Source organism: Octodon degus, unplaced genomic scaffold (assembly GCF_000260255.1).
Source record: "Octodon degus isolate 3935 unplaced genomic scaffold, OctDeg1.0 scaffold00262, whole genome shotgun sequence".
Lineage (NCBI taxonomy): Eukaryota > Metazoa > Chordata > Mammalia > Rodentia > Octodontidae > Octodon > Octodon degus.
This window is the reverse complement of record NW_004524838.1, coordinates 1,953,132-1,977,712: the sequence shown is the minus strand read 5'-3', so window position 1 is coordinate 1,977,712 and position 24,581 is coordinate 1,953,132. Positions and strand designations below refer to the sequence as shown.

The window sequence follows — 24,581 nt, the reverse complement described above, 5'->3', positions numbered from 1 at the left end:
AGAAGAAGAAGAAGAAGAAGAAGAAGAAGAAGAAGAAGAAGAAGAAGAAGAAGAAGAAGAAGAAGAAGAAGAAGAAGAAGAAGAAAAGAGAGAAGGTAGGCAGGTAGACATGGGTTCATTTGGATAGAACTGAACATGTGAGCTTTTGCATCAGAGCAAAATTCTGTTTTTATTTATTTAGTTATTTATTTATTCGATACAGGGTCTCACTGTGCAGCTCAGACTCATAGTGATCCTCCTGTCTCAGCCTCCACAGTGCTGGGATTACAGGCGTGTGCGACCATGCCCAGTTTCAGTGGCTGGCATAGCACAGCACTGGCGCAGCATGCAGTTCCAGGGATTGACCCCAGGTCATTGTGCTTGCCAAGCAGGTGCTTACTCCACTGAGCTATCTCCCCTCTGAGTAAAATTTTGTTATCAAGTATCTTATCCCAGGAATCCATGAAATTCATATATATATATATATATATTCCTCAAGAAATCATCAAACTGGCGGTACAAGATTTTATAAAAATGTAATTCAATTCCAAATTTTATGGGACTTCTTGTTTTATATAGAGAGCAGCACTTTTGCAAGATGAAAGTTCTAGAGATTGATTGCATAATACATTTAACATTCCTGAACAGTACACGTAAAATGGTTTTATGGTGGTTATATTTTATGTAAATTTAAAATGTAGGACATGGGGCCGGGGAGATGGTTCAGTAGAATAAGCGCTTGCCTGGCAAGCTCAAGGGCGTGAGTTTAATCCCTGGTTCTGCCAAAAAAAAAAAAAAGTATGACATCAGTTGTCCCAGACAATCAGAGGACATGGTCCTGAAACCAAGCCCACAAGAACAATTCTGATGGGACAGGAGCAGCAGTCTCTGCCCTGAGCTTTCTGTGTAGATTAACGTGGCTAATCCTCCCTCAGCTCTCCCTGGTAGTAGTAATAACACTCTCTCCAGTATGACTCTGAAACACATGAGGAAGGTAAAATTCATTGTTTTATGTTATTCTTTGAAAAATCAGATGCCAGAATATTCCCACAGAATGTCTAAGCCAAGAGGAAAGAAGAAAAACAAGTAAATTTAAATTTCTGTATCCAGTTTTATTCATGAAGAGAGGTGTTTAGAACTCTCTGGAAAATGTCAATGAAGCAATGGACATCATGCAAATATTTGTAAATATGTAATTACGGTAGTCATCTTTTGATTTTATAAAAATTAGAAATAGTCTCAGCAAGTTTTGATGTATGACAATGGAATCAAAGCATAACAATAATAGCTATCATCTACTGAATGCTTAGTCTCTTTTGTAAAGAAAGAAAAAGGGTTCTTAATTTTTTCCTAAAACAAAGGGCTTCTGAAGTCCCCGTCTGAGCCAGATAACAGTTCCCAAGGGCCCTTTCTTGTTTCCGAGCTAAGCCAACACCGGCCATACAACTACCGTCCCAGTTGAATCAGTTGCAGGATAAAAAGGAAAAGGTTGATGATGTCCAAGTAGATCTCCAGGGCAGCAAAAACATACTCCTCCGGGTCCAGCTCATAGTGGCGCACCCCGACCAAGAGCTGCACGTCCATCACCAGGTACTTGAAGAAAAAGAAAATCAAGTAAGTGTCCCGAATGATCTGGAAAATTGTTTTAGAGTCAAGAAAAATATGGAAAGTAGCTTCTGGCTAAATGTGCTTATAACTTCAACTTCATGAAGTCCTCAGGTTTGTACTCTTTCAAAGCAAATTTCTCGTCCTCCTAAAGCCTGTGGGACAAAGCCTGAGCGTCCTTTTCCTTTCCAAATTCAAAGCATCTTTTGTATCTTTAGTCAATGGAGTGCACCAAATGGACAAATTATAAAATTCCTGTTTGTAAAAATAAATTAAATAAAATAAAGTAAATGCCTGTTTGTAATTTTGGTCCATGTTCTTGTTAAACAATGGTCAAAATAAATATGGTTCTGGCCACTTAGATTCACATGGATTAATAATTCTGAATTCTTTGATAGCAAACGTGGTCATTTGGGACAGCTTTGTTATGGGTCCTGTAAGTTCAATATAGAATGAAAAGGGCCTCCTATGTGGTTCAGTAACCCCAAAAGAAACAGCTTTAGCTCAGCTGAAGCAGGTGAAACTGCACAGCCCTAAAACAACAAGATTAAAAAAAGACACTCCTCTCTCATCCTTGCACTTGTTGCAAAATAGCAGACCTGGGCAGCCTGAGGATGAGGAGGAGAGACACAACCAGCACAGTTGCTGGGACCTGCAGCTTAGCTATGACTCCAGAGTTGTGAGGCGGAGCCCGGCGCACAAACCAGCCCTGGCACTGCAGAGAATGCTTGGGGTTTACACATTTTCTGAAATCCACTTTAGAAACATCCCAAGGGATTCAGGTATTCCTGAGTCCTTGTCCCTATGAGGGCTTATAGGGATGAGGGAGATGGGAGGCAAGGAACAGGATAAAAGTGACTGAACATATCCTGAGGTCATGCCAAATGGCCTCTCGTGTAATGTGGGAATAACCCCAGGGGGGCAGACGAGATTAAATAGAGCCTCGGAAAAGGAAGGGGCAACAGTAGAGAAAGATGTCAGATGAGCCTGGAGCCGCTGGGGCGGGGTGTGTGTGTGTGGAGGGAGACCTCGTCTGAACTGCTAAGTTCCTTCCCCGCCTTTCTCCCTAGGTCTCATTCCAGCCCCTTTGGAAGATCAGCAGCTTCAGTGAACAACCACTGTGATTTGGGGGTCCTTGAAAATCTCTATTTGATCCCCCAAAAGGCTCCCAGGGGTACTGAGCGGTCCTTTGCTCTAACATCCTCCTCCTAACACCCTAGAGTCCTAACTTCTGTGAAGAAGAGCTTTTCTCTTCCCAGTCATTTCCTAGACGTGGCCTGGGCAGCTGGGAGCGTGGCTTCTCAGGAGTGGTTCACATGCATAGGAGCAGATGTGTCCGGTAGCCAAGTCAGCCAACCCACAGGAGGCTAGCCAGGACCCCCAGGAGCCCTAGGAATGTGCCACCCTCGGCCTCACCCCCGCACAACTCTGGCAGTGAAAATGCACTGCACGCCCTGTTTCCTCCTCCCGGTGCTTGATGTCGGGCGATCTGCCTGGGCCTGCAGAAGAGGTTTTGCTCTGGCTGCAAACGGGGAGCAGAACACCAACATACAGCACGGAGACAGACTGCGCAGAAAGCAGGCCAGAGGCGACACGGCTGCAGTGTCAACGCATGAAGGCTGAGTGCACAGGAGTGGGGCGCGAGGGGCACAAACCAGGCCCTCTTAAAATAGGTGAAGCGAGAACAGTGAAATGTTAATCTCTTGGTATAATTTTTTCCAACATCTAAAAGACATAAGCACACATACTGTGAATTCTCTTCAGATCATATAAATCTGTCACCTTTTTAAAAGACCTAACACAATTCCAACAACACAAAGGAATGAAAGGGAGCAAAACATAGATAGCTTTCAATGCTTGCTGACCAGGTATGGGACTTCTAGACCACTCTATGTTATGCATGTTGGGAAATCTTCAAACTCATTTTTTTTCTTTAAAAACCACAGGAGGCAGGAGTGTAGCTCAATGCTTGGCACACAAGATCCTGGGTTCAGCCCCAAACACTGAGAAATGAATAAATAAATAAATGAACCCTAAGAGAGGTAGCCTGATGAATGTATAAAATGGAATACTACAGCCCTCAAATAGAGCGCCTTAGCCCTAGGTCTGCTAATAAATGGAGACCGCAACTTCTTAAGAAAAAAGGCCAAGATGGAACATTGCATTAGTGAGAATCCACTAGTGCTGGAGGATCGGGTGCACGTGCATAAGGAAACCCTACAAGGAGTCCCAACACTGCCACCAGTGGTTCCTGCTGAGGAGGGCCACAGGAGGGAGATTTTTGTGGTCATCTTATACTCCTCCATGTCTGCTGGATTTTCAGATACACAGTATTACTTTAAATAAAATATTTCTTAAAATAATTATGAAGATACGGGAGCAAGATATGAGAAGGAAAGATGACAGAGAGATTCCTAGGAGCATCAGTGGTGACCTCTGTCATTTCCCTAGAAGTTCCTGTTGTGGAAGAACAAAAATGAGACATCAGTCCAGATGGAAAAGTGAAACTTACTACAGCCTGCTGTAGTAAGCTCTGTGGTCTGTGACTATCTTGTGTTCTCTTAAATATTGACTCTTTCAAGAAAAGCAAGGTTCCACAGGCTGGGAAGATCATGCAGCTTTCTTGGGGGTGATGGCTTTAGGAGGCAGTTCGTTGCTGGAGGGTTTCTTGTGAATTGCTGACTGCAGGGGACAGAGAGGGAGAAATGCACTTACCATGGAGAACAGCAGGGTTCCGATGCCAGCATACAACAGGTGCAGCCACTGCAGAGAGAAAACAGTGGTAGCTTAAGAAGGAAATCCAATCCAGAGTAACGTAAGAACTTACACAGCTCACTGGGGACAGAGAGGTACCCAATATTAAGAAAGTCAAATCTCAGGTGAAATAAATCTTTCCTGAAACACTCAGGTCCAATAGGCAACCAAAGGAAAGCTAGTATCTTCACACCAAATTGTATTCATAAATATTCATGAAGTGAAGGAAATGCTTAATGTCTCTCAAGGTAGGGCCAGGAGAATGTATCAGATGGCTGCGTCTTTTTGCCCCAACTGTAGAGCCCTTCTGGAGAATCTGCCTCCCTCAGGCAAGGAATAGGCATTGCTGGGAGTATACAGACTTGCATACCCTCGCTGGAGGGTACAATGGGAGGTGGACATCCAATCAGAAAATAGTGAAATCTGACTGATCAGAAACTTAAGCTCCATCACAGTTTCAAAAGGTGGGCCATGGGGGCCAGGGAAATAGCTCAATGGCATAAGCACTTGCCTAGCAAGTGCAAGGTCTTAAGTTCAATCCCTGGTACAGCCAAAAAAAAAAAAAAAAAAAAAAAAAAAAAAAAAGGTGGGCCAGGAAGTGAGAAATAAGTTTTCAGGATTAAGAGACCCAAGGACCAGAAGCTGTTGTCAATGACTAGTGCCAGAGCTCTTACTGCCCAAGGAAAGTTGACCAGAGAAGCCCAATGCCCATGGTTTTGGCTCATGTGGAGAGGGTAAGGAAGAATATGGCACAAATTCTTCAGGGAGAAGCAGCTGCTCCTGACAAGCTTGGGCAGAGCACTCTGCTATCCAGAAAAAGGTTCTTGATGAGGAGGAAAGATTATGAATCCGTAACTAGGGGCTGGGGCCATGGGCTAGACAGTAGATCCAGGCTGAGCTCAGTTAGGAAACACCTGACAGCTGGAACCTGAGATTGATTCAAAATCGCTCAAGTCAACCACACCATAACTTTGGACAAAAGGCCACCAAAGTCTCCTCCCACTTAAACAAGTGCATAATATTATAGATTGTAGATATTTCTAAAAGGAAATTTAGACTAAGGATCAAGTAAATTTACAGAAATTACTTAATTTCTCTGAGCCTCTTTCATTATCTATAAAATAGATGAAATATGTACTTTTCAGGAATGTTGTGAGAGTTCTACATGATGCTAATGTGAGATAGTTTCTTAGCCACATATAAGCGATACTATAAAGACCTCTGGAATTCACCTAATAATTTTTTGTAGCATTATTACCTATCTCTGCTTCTACCAGTAATAGAGAGCTGTGGCCTTTCAAGATATATTTGTGATACTTTTGCACTTGTCCCCAAAATACAGATGCCATCTCCGTCCTTGTAAATATGTGGTCATTTGTAAAGCCAAGCCAACCTGGGCAGAACCCTCAGTTAAACGTTAGAAGATATTGTAACAAGTCCACTTGTTGCCAAAGAAATTCTCTGGCTTAGCATTTGGACCCAACAGACCTTGGGTCACAGTGGAGGCCTCCAACAAAGTCTCCACACAGGGACCATTCACAGACAAGAACCACAGGGACAGGTCAAAACTCCTGTCCCCACTCCTGCCCCAGTCAGAGTCACCCCATGGACAGTGCAGCATGGCCAAAAATCTTGGGTGCTGGTGTCTCCATGCCCCACCAACCCCTAATCCTGGGGGAACTCTTTGAATGATTTAATTTCTCCAAACCTCTTTCAATTTCTATAAAATAGATGAGATATGTACTTTTCAAGAATGCTGCGAGAGTTCTTCGTGCTACCAGTGTGAAAAGCACATAGGCCTGTGTCTGATACTGAATAAGAACTCAGTGGATATATTTGAGAATTAAAAAAAAAAAAAAAAAAAAACAACTGGAATTATTGGCACATGTCCATTACCCAGCACTCAGAAAGTTAAGGCAGAAGGATCAGCACAAGCTTGAGGCCAGCCCAGGCTACATAGTGAGTTCAAGACTGGCCTACATTACCTAGCAAGACCCTGTCTCAAAAACAAAGCCAAAAAACTGGGATTGGACAAGGAACCTTTAGGCTGCTATTGGAAAAGGTCTATTCCTTGCAACAAGTAGCTCCCACACACATGAGGAGCCAGGCCCACCCTCAAAGACCCGTTGGGAAAGGAGAGTGTAGTCTAGAGTCAGAGATCAGTATTCATGCAATGGATTGCCCTGTGGGTGGCATCTTCCACTGACACCTGTAGGATGGACCGCATGGGTCTTCAGCTCCCAGGAAGGGAGTTAATGACCCCGAGCCCCAGTTGCTGGGTTGAGCAACTCACTGCCACTGGTCTTCAGCACTTGTTTGTCATTGGCCTGGAGCAGCAGGGCCCTTCCTGGGAAGCAAGTGACCTCCCTGGAGCCACATCATGTCCTGCATGCTCTCTGCCTGACCTTCCTTCACTTGAGGTCAGGAATGCCATCCTGGTCTGACAGCTCTGGTAAACCTGCATCAGCTCGCTGCCCCTTTCCTTTTAAATAGCTGGCATGCTTAGTCTCAATTCCACATCTGCTTCTCAGAGGACCCAGATTAACACAGCCAGCACTTTCCCCACACCTTTAGAAATTCTCAGAAGGTCGCACATGAAAGCCCACTTACATAAGCTTGTATGAAGAGCACCAAAATTCCGTAGATGAGGAGCACACAGAGGAAAACAAACAGCACTCCATTCAACCAGGTGAAATCCCACTGAGGAAACACAAACAGCATGCGGCAACTCCGTTAACATCCAGCAGGACTTTCAGGATGTCTAGAAATGAGGGTTATGCCCCAGAAACAGAGATTGGCCCACTGCTAGCAATTTCCCCCAGCCAAGTCAGAGAACTGCAGAAATTCATTACCCCAACCACTGAAAAATGCTACATAAAACGCGTTGTATTGCTGGGAATTTGCTGCAAGAAGAAGAAAAAAATGGGGGACATGAGTTGATAATTTTTGAAATGGTAATTTTTGGTACATGAGGAATTATTATACTATTTTATGTTTTGTAGTCATATGAAATATCGTCCAATACAAAGATACATTAATGGGGCTGGTGAGATGGCTCAGTGGTCTAAAGCACCTACCTAGAACACGCTTAGCAAAGCACAGGGACCGCGGTTCAATCCCCCAGCACCACATGCCAGCCGGCCCCGCCCCCTGGTGGGCTGAGCTGGCCACACACACACACACACACACACAAATAAAATTAAAAAAAAAAAGATACATTAATGGTTAGGGAGATAGCTCAGTAGTCTAAAAGCCTGCCTGGCAAGCACAAGGTCCTGAGTTCGATCCCCAGTACCAAATGCCATGTTTGCTCTGGAATTGGCCATGGTGGTGCCTGCCTGCAATCCCAGTGCTGGAGAAGTTGAAATAGGAGGATCACTATGAGTCTGAGTTGCATAGTGAGACCCTGCACTAAATAAATACATAAATAAATATAATTTTTTAAAGATACATTAAGATGAAAATTTGTATGAACATAATGATTCATAATTTTAAGAACATATACATAGAAAACATTACTGAAAAGAAACATAACAAAGTGTTAGGTGAGTACCTTTATATACATAAATATGTATACATTTTAATAAAACACATACTAAGCTTTCAAAAATACTGTTAATGATTCTTTTGCAATGTCAAAATGTATTCATGTGATGTTTGGTTTTGCTTATATAGATGTGTGACCTCAGTCAGCTTGGGAGGGGCGGGGATATAGCTCAGCAGCACAGCGCCTGCCCAGGAAGCATGAGGGGCTGGTATCAATCAATCCGTCCCTCAGCTTGGAGAAGCTAAGAGCTCTTTTTTTTTTTTTTTTTTAAGAAAAAAAAAAAAAAAAAAAAAAATTAAAAAAAAAAAAAAAAAAAAAACTCCTTTTTTTTTTTTTTTTTAAGAAAAGGGATAATTTGGGGCTGGGGAGATGGCTCAGTAGAATAACTGCTTGCCTGGCAAGCTTAAGGGCCTGAGTTCAATCCCTGGTTCTGCAAAAAAAAAAAGAAAAGGGATAATTTATCTTTTGGACTTAAAAAATTTTGATTATATAGCAAAATACAGGCTGTTGTATACAAGACAGCCAAGACATTCTCTTGTATTACCCCTTTTTCTCCCCTTAACACTCAAGGAGAGTCATCCATGCAGTAGGTCTCCGACTTGCAGCACCTATCAGCACCCCTGGGAAAGGCAGTGAGCAGGCCTGTGGCAACTCTGGATGGGGTCCAAGCTCTCTAGGGATTCTGATGTACCAGACTGTTAAGAGCTGGGCTTCCAGCACTTAAAATGTGACCAGATTCTAGATTGAGATTTACTGTAAGTATAAAACACCTTGCTGGGCATGGTGGCACATGCCTGTAGTCCCAGCACTTGGGAGGCTGAAAACAGGAAGATCACTATGCATCTGATCTGTGTAGTGAGACCCTGTAGACCCCATAGTAAATACATTTTAAAAAAGAAAGAAAATGGTAAAAAAAAAAAAAAAATGCATTGTTAAAGTATGTTATTAAAATTAATTTCATCGTCTTAATTTTAAATTCATTTTATTTTTGAGCCCCTATTCCTCACCCACATTTATAACTGTTACTACAAAGTGATTCAGTAACTGACCAGCTGAGGGCCGGGAATATAGCTCAGTGGCACAAGCAGCTGCCGGCAAGCGCAGTCACGTGACCGTATTACCCAGCCCAAAGCAGCCATTTCCAAGGATGGGATCAGGTTAAATTAAAGCGAAATTCACACCGTTTCTCCCCTGGCAAGTGTGCAGGTGTGTGGCTTCCCGTCCGCAGCAGCCTGTCAGCTGTGGTGAGTGAACTTTGCATTCTCTCCATTGCACAACTTAATCAGAAAAAAAATGCTCAGTTGAAGAGTTCTGCACCTTTTAAAGCCATCCCTGCAAATAAGTTTTTCACAAGGTATTCTGGCATTTCAGAGGATTTTAAATGGTGGAATGAATTTCTGCATTCAGCTGTGGCCTTCCTCACCCGCTGCAGAGAGGCAAATCTCTACAAATAGGTGGGTTTCACAAAGGACTAGCTTTGAGACAAAATAGCCATCCAGCGATGAACTAAAGTTGGATCCCCAACTTCTGATAAAATTGGTAACATCTGACCACTTAACCAACCCTTCTGCTTCTCTGTCAGTTCTTCCCTTTTCAATCAGGAAAGGATACAATTCCACATTTATGTCAGACCTTCCCTGAGACATGGACCAAACCACTGGGGACCTATACTCTTCTGTTGACCAGGCCATCATTTACCAAAAGAAAGTGGCAAGAACAAAGAGAAAGGGCTGCTGAGATGTTCTAGCCACATCTCAGTGCTCACTGGAGGGCTGGAGAGACGCTGATGCCCCAGCTCTAAGGAACTCTGGGAATCACAGCATCTTGCCGCTGGGTAAACTGGAAACCCGTGCGTTAGGCAGGGGCTCAGCAAAGGACAGATGGCACATTTGCAAAGGGTGGCTTGGGCAGTGTGTGTCTGTGCGTGTACCACCTATAAGCATCTCCTGGGGGCTGCGCGAGTGAGTCCAGGCTGGCAGCAGAAGGGTTTCTCCACCTGTAGACCCAAAGGGAGGAGGGCAGGGAGCCCTGAAGGCTGAGTCAGCTTTGGACCAGATCTAGGGAGCCTAGTTGAGACAGGCAGTGAATTTTTCTAAGGAGCACAGCTAGCCAGAGGAGCCTGTGTGGAGGAAACCATGGGAACGGGCCTCTTTCGCCTCCCTCCCACCTTCCCCTCTCCACGGGACATCAGACAGACACAGAGCCAAGCCCACAAAAAGCCAAATGCAAAGGGGTGCAGTACAGAGGCCTGCAGGGCAGCAGAGCACGGGCAGGTGTGAATGGGTCAGGAGGAACATAGGTGACACACCCTCTCTGACAGAAATCTGCTTCAGTAATACATACTTTTGTTTGTAGAGCAAATATAGTGAGCGCTACTGTGACCAGAGAGGTAGCTGCCGTTGCCCACAACACTTCCTCGGCGCTATAGAAACTAAAACCAGAGATTGCAATTATTGTTCATATACATTCAAAGAAAAGTACACATACACACCAAAAACAAAATGTATGTCAAAGACTTACGCTGACACAGCTCCCAGCAGCAGACCTTCAAAAATTGTCTAAAAACAAAATTCACAATAGGTCAGACGCCTGCTTCTCAAGGCCTGAGGCTGAGACCCTGAATCCAAAGGAGGCCATGTAAGGTGTGTGACTTTGGGGCAGGTCTAGGGAGCACCTGAGGCTGCATCCAGCCCCAGTGCACACAGCCTCTGGGGGTCTGGGAACAACAGATCATGTCCATAACAATCTCCCTAGGGCTGACAAATTATTTTATTAGGAAAACTTTATTGGAACACAACAGGAAATGTAACATCTTTGGGGAATTGAATGTGAAAGTGGGAAGGGTTTCTTTGTGGATTACATCATCATGAATCAAATGGGGCCACTCACACAGTGTCTTAATATTTTTCTCAGGACAGGATATGCTGTTTCTATTAATGCTAACAAGGTTTACTTACAAACAATCCCAGGAGAATGTAATTTGCTGGCACCTGTCGGCGGATATCCCCACAGCAAGCAAGTATAATAAGTATAGCAAAAAATGCTGGACTGCAGGATATATAAAAGTATCTGTTACTTGCTTCCAGTTGTTACATAACATTATATGCATATATATATATATACACACACACATACATCATCATATATGCTATCTATGTGTGTATATGTGATATACACATATATATGCATAATATGCACATATGCATATATATACATATATACACAGACACACAGATATTTATCATTGTAGAATATCTGAAAGTCTCCATTGCTCTCCACACTGCTAACACTCATCAGTTGCAATTTATATATTTATAGTACAATGTCAAAACCCACACTTTGATACTGGTATAATGTGTACAGATAGTTCTTAAAAGTGTGATAGAAATCTATGTTCAGATTCATATAACCGAGTGCTTGCCAGTTAGCTTAGTTGTTTAAGCACCTGCTTGGGCAAACCCAGTCAGGCATGGAGGACCGCAGTTCGATCCCCAGTTTCACATGCCTTACCAGACCCTCCATTAAGATAGCACAAGCCAGCCCCCCCCCCAAAAAAAAATCTTTCTTAGATTCATATAACCACAACCACAATTAGAATTGAGAACTAGCCCACCCATCACACGGGTGAATGAATGTCAATGAAGACCTCTTCAATCCTTCCCCTTCGTGATAGCATCCCTTCATGCTCATCTCTAACTCTGGGAAAGCATTAATTTCTTCACTTTCCATCTCTTTAATTTTGTTATTTTAAGGATATTATACTTAGCCAGGTGTGGTGGAACATGCCTGTAATCCCAGCACCCAGGAGACTGAGGCAGGAGGATGGTTGCAAGTTCAAGACCAGCCTGGGCTACAAAGTGGGCTCAAGACCAGCCTTAACTTCACAGAGTTTAGGTCTCAAAAACACCGAAAAAAAATTTATATATTTAAATGGTAATAAAATCATGAGTGGCTAGCTATTAGAAAAGCCATGTTTTATTAAAGTCAGTGATACTTACAAGAGGGCATGGATGAACCAGGGATGTGCAACTACCCACACTCTTAAATCTTTCCTGGTTGAAAAAAAAATTAATGTAGTTTTAAACAACAATATAGGATATTTTCTTAGCTAATGTAATATTTGAGTAGAACAAAGAAAACATCATAAGGAGAATGGGGAAAACTAAATGATTAATAATGACCAATAATAAAACAATTAAAATAAAAAAATAATAATGACAAGAGGAGATGAAACAGTAAAACATTCTTTTGCTTGAAAGACAAATGGGCCAGGCTGGGGATGTAGCTTAGTGGTAGAACTGTTGTCCAGCATCTTGAGGTCCTGGCTTTAAATCCCCAGCTCCCAGAAGAAAAAGACAAACACAAAGAGATATTTTCATAAGTTTCAATTCAAACTTAAATACATGCAAACACCTAGTGAAGTCCTTCATTTTAAAAAAAATCATGATTGATATTTGTACAAAAGAAAAAGAAATCAACTCATATATTTGCTTCAGAAATACAGATTTTTCATAGGGTACATTTAACCAGCAATGGATCACAATCCCTTGAATAAATTCTGAGTTTCAGCCTCCAATGTCTCCATACCCTTGCTTTTATCCAGTTTTATCTGTGAAAATAGCTCAAAGAAAATAGCCCTCAAAATTAGAAGTAAAAAAAAAAAGTGACTGGCTTAAGAAGTTAAAGAAAATTCTAGAAATTTACCCCCTACCTAGGGGTTGGAGTTGATTCAGAAAATAAACTTGTAGAAATATTATCTTCTAAAATGACTAAGCGGGAAAAAAGATAATTTTAAAATAATGAATATTAAAACAAGCTGATTCATGAGAACTAATGTAACTAACTTAACATTTAATTCTACCTCAGGAATAAAGACTTACCAGAAAACAAATGCGCCAATAATTACGGCAGTGAGAAACAACTGAGTTGACAGGATGAGAAACACTTTTGCAATGAAAGCTGAAGAAACAGAAACACCATTTCAATGGCACAATTGTCAAAAGTAAAACTACAAATGTAATCACCGACTCTTGATATTTGATGAAAGATATTCCCTCCCTCCCCTTTTTTTAGGATTGGAAAGAGTGTGCTAGTCACAGTTAGCAAAGGAAGTAACAGCAAACACGAAGCTCTGCACAACTGAAGACTATCCCACCAAAGCCACTCAGAGTGGTGAGCAACTGTGGAGCGGCCAAGGCCGGAGAATCATTTGAGACTAGTGTGGGCCACGGGGGGGCCCTGTCTCAAGAACAAGCAAGCGAACAAAAGAATATTCAATTCGGGGCCTGCCCTTAGCTCAGTTGTTTAAGTGCCTGCTTATGCAAAGGCAGTCAGGTGCAGGATACAGAGATTGGATCCCAGCTAGCCCTGCCCTTCAGGCAGCCTGAGCCACCAAAAAAAAAAAAATCAATTCAACTGTTAAAGATGTCCTTCTGAAAACCTTAGATTTTATCTATGGAAGCCCCAAAATTTTAAAGCCAAATTGATTTATTTAATTCCTTATGGTGTGCACTCCCAAGAGCCAAAGAAGGTCTGAGAGCCTCTGATGTGGCAGGGCCATCGCAGGACGCGGGCTACCCACGCGCACAGATGTTTGCACCGATTTGCAGCCTCATCTGACTTCAGTCTTCCTGCCCCCAGCAACTTCCTTCCTTTTAATGCCCGACGCTGAAAATAGCTAACCTGAAAAGCTAAACCGAAGAGTTCCGAGTGTGTGAAACAGTGCGCACGGACTAGGCTCCCTTTTTTGCTTACTTTCCCCTCTCCTTTTTAAAGTTTAAACCAGCATGTCACTAGGTCATTAAGTTGTCCAAGCTGGGTTTGAACTTATGATCCTCCAGCTTCCACCTCCCAGAATGTTAATATTACAGTACGTGGAACTATTCTCAGGTAGTTTCTTCTCACCTTGGCGGACGGATCTGTCTGAGAATGGACCGGTTGTACCGTCGTTGCTCTCGTTTGGAGTTGTGTCGTCTGAAATTTGTATCACATAGACATTTGACCTCTTGTCTGCCTTTGGGTTTGGATTTCCTCTAGTTTCCTTCGACTTCCCCGCAGCTGAAGATGTGGTGGGCTGACCGGATGCGACTGCAGCTTTATCAACTGCTTTCTGAACCAGGGGCTGATGATCTCCAGAACTGAGGTCTTTTGGCACAATGACCTCCAAGTCCATCTCCCTGGAGGGGAAAACACTGCTTTTTATGTCCCTGTGATCATAACTATACAACTGTAGCACAATTACAACATTCAGGCAATAGTTTCTCAATTTTAACTGCCTTGGTTTAGTGTTTACCAAATTAGTGATTAATAACTCTAAAATGAGAAATATATATATATATATATTTATTTATTTATTTATACTTTTTTAAATTTTATTTTATTTTATTTTTGCGGAACCAGGGATTGAACTCAGGTCCTTGAGCTTGCCAGGGAAGCGCTTATTCTACTGAGCCATCTCCCTGGCCCCAGTAGTGAATATTTTTAAGATGAGGCTGGCCAGCCAGATAGCTCAACGGACTGAAGCACCTGCTTAGGCAGAACACAGCGGCCAGGGTTCGATCCCCTGCATACCATGCCGCCCCGCCCCCGGGGTGCGCTGAGACAGTGAATGAGACAGGGCGGTGACACACACCTGTAATCCCAGAGCTTGGGGGGCTGAAAACAGGAGAATCACTACCAGTCTGATCTATGTACTGAGACCCTGTAGACCTTGTACTAAATACATTTTTTAAAACCTTAAAAATAAAAGATGAGGCCAAAGAGTCACATAATTTGTATTCTATTATAGAATATTTTAATAAATTTATTCAGCAAGGATTTAAGACGCCCCTAGTGGGGAAATTCCACCACTGTCTCTGCCCTCCAAGAGTTTACACTTCCGGAGCAAGACAACCAGATGAGTAGTAATCTGAGAAGCAATGTAAGCAGATCAGGATCATGGGAGGATATGAGAGAGCCCTTCCCAAAGTCTAGAAAGGAAGTTCCCAAGAGCTCCCAGAAAAGACAAGATTTAAACCAAAGCTGGAAGTTGAGTTAGGAGTTGGTCAGATGCAGAGGGGGCAGAAGGTATTCCAAGATAGGGGAGTCAGCCAGGACCAGATCTGGAGGCTGCGGACAGGACAGGTTTCAGAAACTGAAAGGAGTTCATGCACAGGAGTAGGGACTTCAAGGGGGTGAGGTCAAAGAGAGGGCACCAGGCGCTCACCACATGAGGCCAGCATCCTTAAGGAGTCTGGACTGCATCCTGAAAGCCCTGGGTGTAGAGACAGAACAATGGTCCCTCAAGGACGTTGTGTCTTAGTCCTTGGAACCTGCGAACATTATCTTGCATGTCCAGGCAGGCGCTTATGCCCCTGAGCTATCTCCCCAGCCCTTATCTTGCATGTTCAAAGAAAAATTGAAGATGCCACTAAGGACTTTGAGATGGGGATGATCTGGGGTCCAACTGAACCACAGGGTTCTTATGCTCATACTTACAAGAGGGAGACAGAAGAGACTGAGCCAGAGAAGGAGGTCAGAGGGATAAAGGAGTTGTCTTTGAAGATGGATGACGGGCCGTGGACCAAAGGATAGAAGTGGCTTCTAGGGGGGTAGAAAGGCAAGAAATCAGTTTCTCCCTAGAGCCTTCAGAAATGAACACAGCCCTGCAAACACCTTGATTTTAGCCCAGGGAAACTAATTCTGGACTTCCGACCTGTAGAGTTGTAAGATAATAAATTTTTAAGGTGATAAATTAATCCAGTGGCCAATCACTGAAAGTGTTCAAGCAGGAGGCCAAGAAGATCTTACTACAAAGATCACTTTAGCTCTAGTGTACAGAATGGACCAGAATAAAACTGAGTAGAAGCCAAGAGACAGAGAAGTGCCGAGGAGAGGACAGCTCTCTGCCCCAGTACTTTGTTGCCAGAACGCATTGTTAGAAAACCTCTCCTAGAGGACAAAAGTAGCGACAGAAATGCCCCCATTCATCTGCTGTGCAGAACATGGAGCCTGAGGCAAACCCTTTGCTGTAGCCTCCCGCCCAAAAAGAGGCAGGGTGAGGATGAGAAAACACAAGGCAGAAGGCAAAGGCTCATCAGCTGCAGGTCAAGTGAGAATGGCACAACTGGGAGGTCTGAGCAAAGTACCTGGCTCTTGGAGAAGCAGATGCAGCTTAGTGAATTTTTCTCCTCTCCTCCATAGTAATCTCTATATTTTACAAGATTTCTGAGGCTCTTTTTCAGTTCTTGAAACTGTAATTCTGAAGTTTACCAGAAAAAATTAAAAAAAAAAATTAAGTAGAGGAAAAAAATTGAAAAAGAAAGATTGTGGGAGAAAGCGTAGTGATTATCAGAAATCAAAATATCATAAAGGTAAATACTTGAACTTACTTGAATGGTCCAACATAGAAGTAAGTAAGTGAATCAATAGAATAGAAGAGACTCAAGAAACAAACTGATACATAAATGAGAATTTTTAATTCTCATATATAATAATAACCATAGATACTCTAAAAGAAATACTTAATCCCTTGAAAGTATGATGTCCTAAAAGCAAGGCTTGGCAGATTCCGGGTAGGGCAACACTTTAGAGGCCAACACAAAAAATACAAATAAATCCGTAATGCAAAATGATAGAAACATTTGTAATGTTTACTGAACTATAAAAAAGAGTTTAAGGGGCAAACATGGACAACCCAGTAAAAAGATAAGAATATACATAGGAATTTGACAAAGAAAATTTAAATCTTGGGAGATGATGCCTCACAGATAACCAAAGTACTATTGGTAAAAAAGATAGTGAAAAGTCATTTTTTAAATACTAGCAAAGGGAGCTAGGGAGATGGCTCAGTGAAATAAGTGCTTCCCTGGCAAGCGCAAGGGCCTGAGTTCAATCCTAGGTTCCTCAAAAAAACAAAACAGTAAATACTAGCAAAGATTATAAAGCTAATTTTAAGAATCAGAAGAATATAAAGAAATAGAATATCCAAAACTACAGTGTGACTTGCGCAGGCCCACATGCATGTGCCCTCATAGGCTCTCTTCTCCAGAAAAAATTAAGTTCACTGTAATACAATAATTGTAACAATTCAATATAATCAAATTATTAAAATTGAATATTTTTGAAATGATCTTTTATGATTGTACTGCTATATATATGAATATTTTAGCCTGAATTCATTGTACATTAGATATTCTTTTTTTCCTTTATTATTTTTTCTTTTTTTTGTCATTTTGAGACACAGTCTCACTATGCAGTCCAAGTAGGCCTTGAGCTCACTTTGTAGCCCAGGCTAGTCTCAAACTCGCAATGATCCTCCTGCCTCAGCCTCATGAGTGCTGGGATTACAGGCATGTGCCACCTCCCCCAACTAGATATTATTATATTAATTTTTTATCTCTGGATTTTAAACAAAACAAAATTATTTTTATGGACCACAAAACAATTTGGACCCCAGACACTGAACCTCCTGAGCCCAGAGATAAGTCAACCCTGGGATGCTTTATAGCTGTGTAAGTTCAGACAATGTAGTAACATCTGCAGAATGCACCTCTTTAGAACCAATATTTATGTTTTTAGAAATTTATTTCATAAACATACACAGATAAGCAAAGATGCATAGAGAAGGAAGTTCATTACATCATTCATTATTTATAGATAATACCTGTCAGTAGAGGAATAAATTGACTTTTGGCCTAGAGAAAAGCATATATAGAGATACATGTGTAAATATAGATCACTGTGGAAAGTTCACTGTGATCTCTGAATTTACAAAGTTTGAATACAGAAATTATTCACCAAGGTAAGGTTCATATTTCATACACCCACACACATTCACTTTCTGGGACTGCAAAGATATGCTACAAATTGTTCAAATTGTGATACAGCAGAGCTGAGGGTTACATTGTGCTGTGTGTGGATTTTTACAATGCAAATTTAGTAAAATTATCATAATATATTTACATTTTGGAGAGAAAAGAAATACTTCTTTTTTATGACGTCTGGCTCCTCTGAGAAAGCAGCACTCATACAAAGCTGAGCAGCACCAAAAGAGCCTCAGATACCACACGGGGTTTCCTCCTCCATGCCCTGCAAGTCAGGAGAGGGAGAGGCAGTGAGATTTTTCACAGCACTGAAAAACACAAATAAGCAAGAGAGGCAGCTGATTTTTCTGCATGAAACTACGTAGTCCTAGTGCCTAAACCACAAGATAAAACTTTCACCTTAACAGAGCTGTGCCAAGGCAGCAGCCATCCAAAGCCCTGGTAGTGGAGGTGAGAAGCAGAGTTCCAGTGACAGTTAGAGGAGTGACAGTTGGACACCGGGTGGGGAGGGGCTCTGCGCCCTGGACTGAGGCTCAGAAGTCAAGCTCAATCTGCCATCTCCTTCCTGACAATGCACTCGGTAATGGGTCACAGAGAAGCCTTACAAAGTCTTGAAACCAGTTCTTTCTCAGAGAGCAAGAGGCTCTGTCCACTTCCAAGTGGTGTCCCCGCAGCCATGTCACCACTTTCTTCCTAGCAAGAATAAGACACTTGTGGGACTTCGTAGGAGGCACTCTGCCCCAATTCTGCACAGTGATTTCAAATAAGCAAGACTTGCCCATGCTAAAGAAGGCAGTGGATAACAATGGATAATGATGGTGTGGTGCTCCTTATGGGACAGGGAGATAGATTGCTGCCTGCAGGCTGCGGGTCAGAGAGAAAGCTATGCAGGGACCTGATACCTATTGCCTGGTGAGAGGAATCAGACCACTAGGTGGGGACAGCCAGTAAGGGTCCCTCCTCCTAGGAGGATGTGAGATTGGGATGGAAATGGGAGAAGAAACCTGTCCTCTTCTCTGCTGAGATGAGACTGGCTATTCACTCACTCATTAAACTGCTAACTTGGGCAAAGAGAAGACCTGTGCCGTGGCGCAAGGTGATGTGCCAGTTAAGGTTCACTAGAGGGACAGATGTTATGGTTTGCAAAGTAGGCTTACAACAGCTACCTGGCTTGTGTCTAGGTGTCCCCCAGCCTCATACAACCACAGGTAGGGCTTTTAAGAGGAGGCTGGATCTAGAGTGTGTGATGCTAGAACCTCGGGTGTGTGATTATTAGTGTACTGATCGGGCTGGCATAAGGGTAACCCTACCCAGAAGGGTAGGATTAAGGTTGCCCCATCCTGAGTGTCAGTGCTACCCACTCTAAGGACTTGTAGCCTGGATAAAATATAAGGAACAGAACAAGGGTCTTCACTTGCTGCTTGCTGCCTTCTTTCTGCCCTGCTTTGCCATGAACTGTTTCTCCTCTGTGCTACTCTTCTGCCATGTATGACTTTGCCTTGGAACCAGCCAAATATGCACTGAAACCTCTATGAGCTGTGAGATAAAAAAAACCTTTCCTCATATGACTTTGGGTCTCAGGTATTGTGTCTCAGCAAGAAGAATAACTAAGATGGGAGGTATTCCTGTCTGCACTCACAGCTTGTACACACCACCGCTACGATGTTCTCCGACAAGACAGGCCCATAGGCACCATGCTGTCTGTCTTAGTTACTTTTTACTTGTTGCTGGGACAAATACCCAACACTCAAAGTGAAGAAAAGAAAGGTTTATTTAGCTCACAGTTACTGGAGGGTTCAGTCCATATTCTGCTGGCTGCAAGGCAAATGACTGCAGTTCATGCAGCAGAAAACAATGAAGAGCAGAGGAGGAGCAGCAGCTGTGGCGTCCATCAAGCCTCTCTGCTCCTTCTACGCTGCAAAGACCAGCGCTCCACAGTGAAGATCAGAGCTCCTCCAAAGTGGTGCTGCTGCGAAGATCAAGCTCCTCCGAAGACTCAGACTTCTCCATGGAAGTGGGGCAGGGTGGCAGGGCTAGGCCCCCACCCTGAGAACTGCCAGAGCTCATTCAACCAAGTTGACACAGTGTATCAACTAACACAATCCACCCCTTGTCAACTTGACAACTACACATATGTTTTTTAAAGTCAATTTTTAGGTACACAGAAATGCTTAAACATTTTACAACTTGAACATTGTATAACATTAGAATCATGACATGTTGTCCCTGGCCCTCCAAAGACTCGTGCACATCTGTTTATATAAAAGATATTATATTCCATCTCTAAGAGTTGCCAAAGTCCTAACAGTTTCAGCAACACTGAAAAGTCCAAGTCCCAAGCTTCCAAGATCTTAGGCAAACTCTTAGCTGTGAGCCCCTCTACAACTGAGAAGTTAAACACTTCTAACATTCACAGGCACAAGATAAGCATTGCCATTCCAAAAGGGATACACAGCTGGATACAAACAATTGGGACCAAAACAAGTTCAAAGTCCAGAAGGGCAAATGTTAAGTCCTGTAGTTCCCTGTGGACCATTCAGAGTACCCTGTAATGAGCTGTGAGCTCCAAAAGCCTTACGTGGCTCTGCCCCTATGGCACTTCTGCTGGTAGCTCCTATGGCTTTTTTTTCAGGCCTGCTTTGCTCACTTTTTGCAGCTTTTCTTAGACCATTCACATTCCTGGGTTGTTTAAACTTCTGAGGTTTCCACTGAATAGACTTTTTATTCACAGGTTCACACACTGCCTTCTCAGGGGCACACTGCCTGGCCTCCCAGGCCTTCTTCTGAAATCTGGGTGGAAGCCTTCTGAACCTCAGAACGCTTGCATTCTGCATGCGTCTACAACCAAAGCCAAGTGGATGATGCCAAGGGCTGCTGCAAGGTGGAGCAGTAATCAGGGGGTTTTTTTTGTTCTTTTGACTGTAGGGGTTGAGTGCCTGGATTTCTGAGGGCTCTGACTCTGATTTTGAGAAACAAATTTTTTATGTTGGCACCATTCTGTAATCTGGTGTGGCTGCCACCTCCATTCTGGAACCTGGTGTGGCTGCCACCTCCATTCTGGAACATGGGGCTCTGTAGCTTTCTCCTCAAAGCAAAGCTCCTCACCCTTGTGATTCTGAGGCTGCAAAGGGCAAGAACCTGCTGCCTCCTGTGATGTCCTCAGGACATCTGTTTTACTCTCCTGTTCCTTCTCAGCAATAGAGATCCTCTCAGCTTTGTCTTTATAGTCCACAGCCTTCCTGGCACTTCTTTTTTGGCCAAATTCACATTTTAAATCATCCTTTTGGGCTGGCGAGATAGCTCAGTGGTCTAAAGCGCCTGCTTAGGCAAGCATGCAGGGACCTCGGTTCAATCCCCAGCACCACATGCCATGCCAGCCCCACCCCCAGGGTGGGCTGAGCTGACCATAAAAAAAAAGAAAAAAATAAATAAGGAAACATTTTTTTAAAAAAATCATCCTTTTGGGCTTTTTGTTCTTTATTTTTAACATAAATCTGGCTAAAAGCTCCCAAAACCAACCACACCACTGCCCTAATATTTGGCTGCTTTGAATTTTTTTTTTAAGATTAACTAGTCCACTGTGCTTAATCTCAGTCTCAGGCAAAGTCTCTGGACAGGAACAAAATGCAGACAAACTTTCTGCCAATCCATAACACAAATCATCTTCAGTCCAACAACAAATGCTGTCCTTTTTCTCAGCAGAAACCTCCCCATCCTGGTCCTTATAGTCAGGTTTCCTATCAGCAATCTGGTCTGAGCTTTGACCAGAAGCTCCCAAACAGAACAGCCAAAGCTGTTTCAGGCATCGCTTGTAGGCAACATCGCTGAGCCTTTTTTATCTTTTTTTATAAGCCAGTCCCAAAAGTTTGTAATCTATATTGTCAGTTACAGCCACAGCAACGACCCCACTCCTGGTACCAAATTCTGTCTTAGTTACTTTTTACTTGTTGCTGGGACAAATACCCAACACTCAAAATGGAGGAAGGAAAAGTTTATTTAGCTCACAGTTACTGGAGGGTTCAGTCCATATTCTGCTGGCTGCAAGGCAAATGACTGCAGTTCATGCAGCAGAAAACAATGAAGAGCAGAGGAGGAGCAGCAGCTGCTGCAACAATCAAACCTCTCGGTTCCCTCTATGCTGTGAAAACAGAAGACCAGTGCTCCACAGTGAAGATCGGAGCTCCTCCAAAGTGGTGCTGCTGCGAAGATCAAGCTCCTCCAAAGACTGGGACTTATTCATGGAAGCGGAAGCGCAGCAGGGTGGCAGGGAATTGGGCAGGGTGGCAGGAAACCATTCTCAAGTCCTGGGCCCTGCCCATGTGCAAGGCTAGGCTCCCATGCTGAGAACTGCTGGAGCTGATTCAGCCAAGTTGACACAATGTATCAACTAACACACTGTCTCTTTATGCTCCACCAAACTCTCCCTCTGTCTGTAAACTGAATTGTCTCTGAATGTGTTCTCCAAACTCCTGTGTTGAAATTTAAGTCACCAAAGTGGTAGTACCAAGAGAAGGAGTCTAAGAAGTGCTGAGTCATGAGTGTGAAACCCTAGGCATAGGATTAGCCACCCTACAAAAGGGCTGCAGAACCTATCTGGAGCCCTCTGCCCTTTCCGTCACGTGAGAGCAACACAGCCACTCATGAAGATACTTGCTGGCTCCTTACTTTGGATTTCTCTTAATGTTCCCCTAGAACATTAAGAAAGAAATTCCTGAGCTTGGCACGGTGGTTTACACTTGTAATCTCAACATTTGGGAGGCTGAAGCAAGAGGATCACAGAGCAGTGTTGGAGGCCTACCTGAGCCACAGTGTGAGTTCAAGGCTAGCCTGAGCTACATAGTGAGACTTTGTCTCAAAATAAATAAAGAAAGAAAAGCCAAAATAGAAAGTCTGTTTCTTACAAATTACCTAGTGTCAAGTAATCTGTTATAAAAACACAAATAGACCAAGGCAAGTCAGTCCCTTTGCTGGCACCCCAGGCAGCCTTGACCTGGCCTCTGCAGCTCAGGCTCCACCCGAGGCGCTAGCTAAGGGAAGAGGCACTAGGTGGGAGACTTTATCAGTGGTGCCTCCTTCAGTTCTCTTCTACCCATTTTCTTCACCTCTGAACCTGACCCCAGGTCACCTTCTCGGCCTACTTGCCCCCACCCTGTTGTCCTCACAGCATAGAGCTTGTTATATTCCGACATCGGTATGGGAGGCCTGTGGTACTGTAACTGATAAGAGGCGACGAAGTGCAGAAAAATTGACCAGGGAAATGAGTGGAACCTGTCAATCACAAGATCGCAGGACAGTGGGAGATAATTCCCGGGATCCCCTATGTAGAATGTGTCACAGGTTCTCAAGAGACGTGGCCCACACGTAAGGTCACAGATACCTTGAGAAGCCTGCTATGGTGACTCTTCACAATAGTCCACTGTGTGTCTTCTAGATCAGAAAGTATACTTTTTTTTTTTTTTTCATCTTGTTGAGACAGGGTCTCACTATGCAGTTTTGGTTGGCCTTGATCTCACTTTGTAGCCTTGGCTGGTCTCAAACTCATGACAGCCCTCCTGCCTCAGCCTTCTGAGTGCTGGGATTACAGGCATTCCCCACCACACCCAGTTGACCACCCAGTTGACCAGAGTGTACTTTTATCTTTGCTCTTCTCCTGTCGTCTCTTTTCTTTGGCCCAAGTTCATTCTGTAGAGCCATTTTTCCACTACCCCATCACCTTTCATTGTTTGTTTCAGTCTTTACTTTTTTTTTTTTTAATTTTTATTTATTTATTTATTTTGTGTGTGTGTGTGTGTGTGTGTGGCCAGCTCAGCCCACCAGGGGGCGGGGCTGGCTGGCATGTGGTGCTGGGGAATTGAACCGCGGTCCCTGTGCTTTGCTTAGATTAGCTTGTTCTAAGTAGGTGCTTTAGACCACTGAGCCATCTCACCAGCCCCATAGTCTTTACTTTTTAAATAAGCTTTGGTACCACTTTGGGCTTGTCTCATCTAATTCTTTATTCCAGACAAGAGGGGCCTGCAATACTTTTAATTGGTGAGCCATTTCTGCTGCTTGGTGGAATCTCACTTGCTCAATAATAGTCACACACCTAGCATGGTAACAGATGACACTCCACACAGCCCTGAGGTAGCCCGTGTCACCCTTGCTTCTCAATGAAGGACTGAGCTCCTCCAAACTGATTCCCACTGTGTACCCTGTCTCCCGTTGGAAGAGAAGTTTCTAAAGTTTAAAATGTCCTTCTCCATTTGATACTTTCTCTTTTTAGTTTTTAAATAAAGGTAATACATGCAGGCCTAGGATATATCTCAGCAGCATAAATTCCTGCCTGACAAGCACAAGGTTCCAAATTCAATCCCCACTACAAAAAAAAAAAAAAAAAAAAAAGGTAATGCATATAAGGGTACAAAGTGGAAAAACAGTCTTCCTCCCAGGTACCACATTAATGTAAATTTTTCAACTCTCTTTATATTACTAATGACTAAAAAATATGCACACTACCTAGGCCCTTTTAATTTACACAGTGATGATCTTATTCTACACACTATTCTATATAATGCTTCTCTTACTAATACCCTAGATTTTTTTTTCATACCAGCACATGTATGAACCTCCAACAGTCTCTTGTCTCACTCAAAATTAAATGCAATGCCCTTATGTCATTGGCTGACATATATTGATGCTAAAAATCTCAATTAAAATATTAGTAACCCAAACACAATATGTAAAAAGAATTACACATCACAACCAACTTGGGTTCATTAAGAGTTGCAATGTTCATTTAATATTCAAAAATCTATGTAACATACATTAATAAAGAAAAGGAAAAAAAGAAGAAAAGGGATGAAATTGCACACACTGGGTATTATACATTCTGTGTGGCCTGAGGCTTTGTGGAT

The 24,581-nt window shown here is 43.0% G+C and overlaps 1 protein-coding gene across 1 annotated transcript; it reads right to left on the bottom strand.

The window, feature by feature from the left end:
• Positions 1–1,125: 1,125 nt before the first annotated feature.
• On the bottom strand, positions 1,126–18,145 carry Tmbim7p. Its single transcript, XM_004646259.2, has 10 exons — positions 18,082–18,145; positions 13,790–14,057; positions 12,766–12,844; positions 11,884–11,937; positions 10,843–10,933; positions 10,406–10,443; positions 10,229–10,316; positions 6,949–7,038; positions 4,300–4,347; positions 1,126–1,572 (listed from the first exon to the last, which is right to left on the bottom strand). Exons 2-10 carry the CDS (start codon positions 14,055–14,057, stop codon positions 1,426–1,428), a joined length of 903 nt encoding a protein of 300 aa, XP_004646316.1. The 5' UTR covers positions 18,082–18,145; the 3' UTR covers positions 1,126–1,425.
• Positions 18,146–24,581: the final 6,436 nt, after the last annotated feature.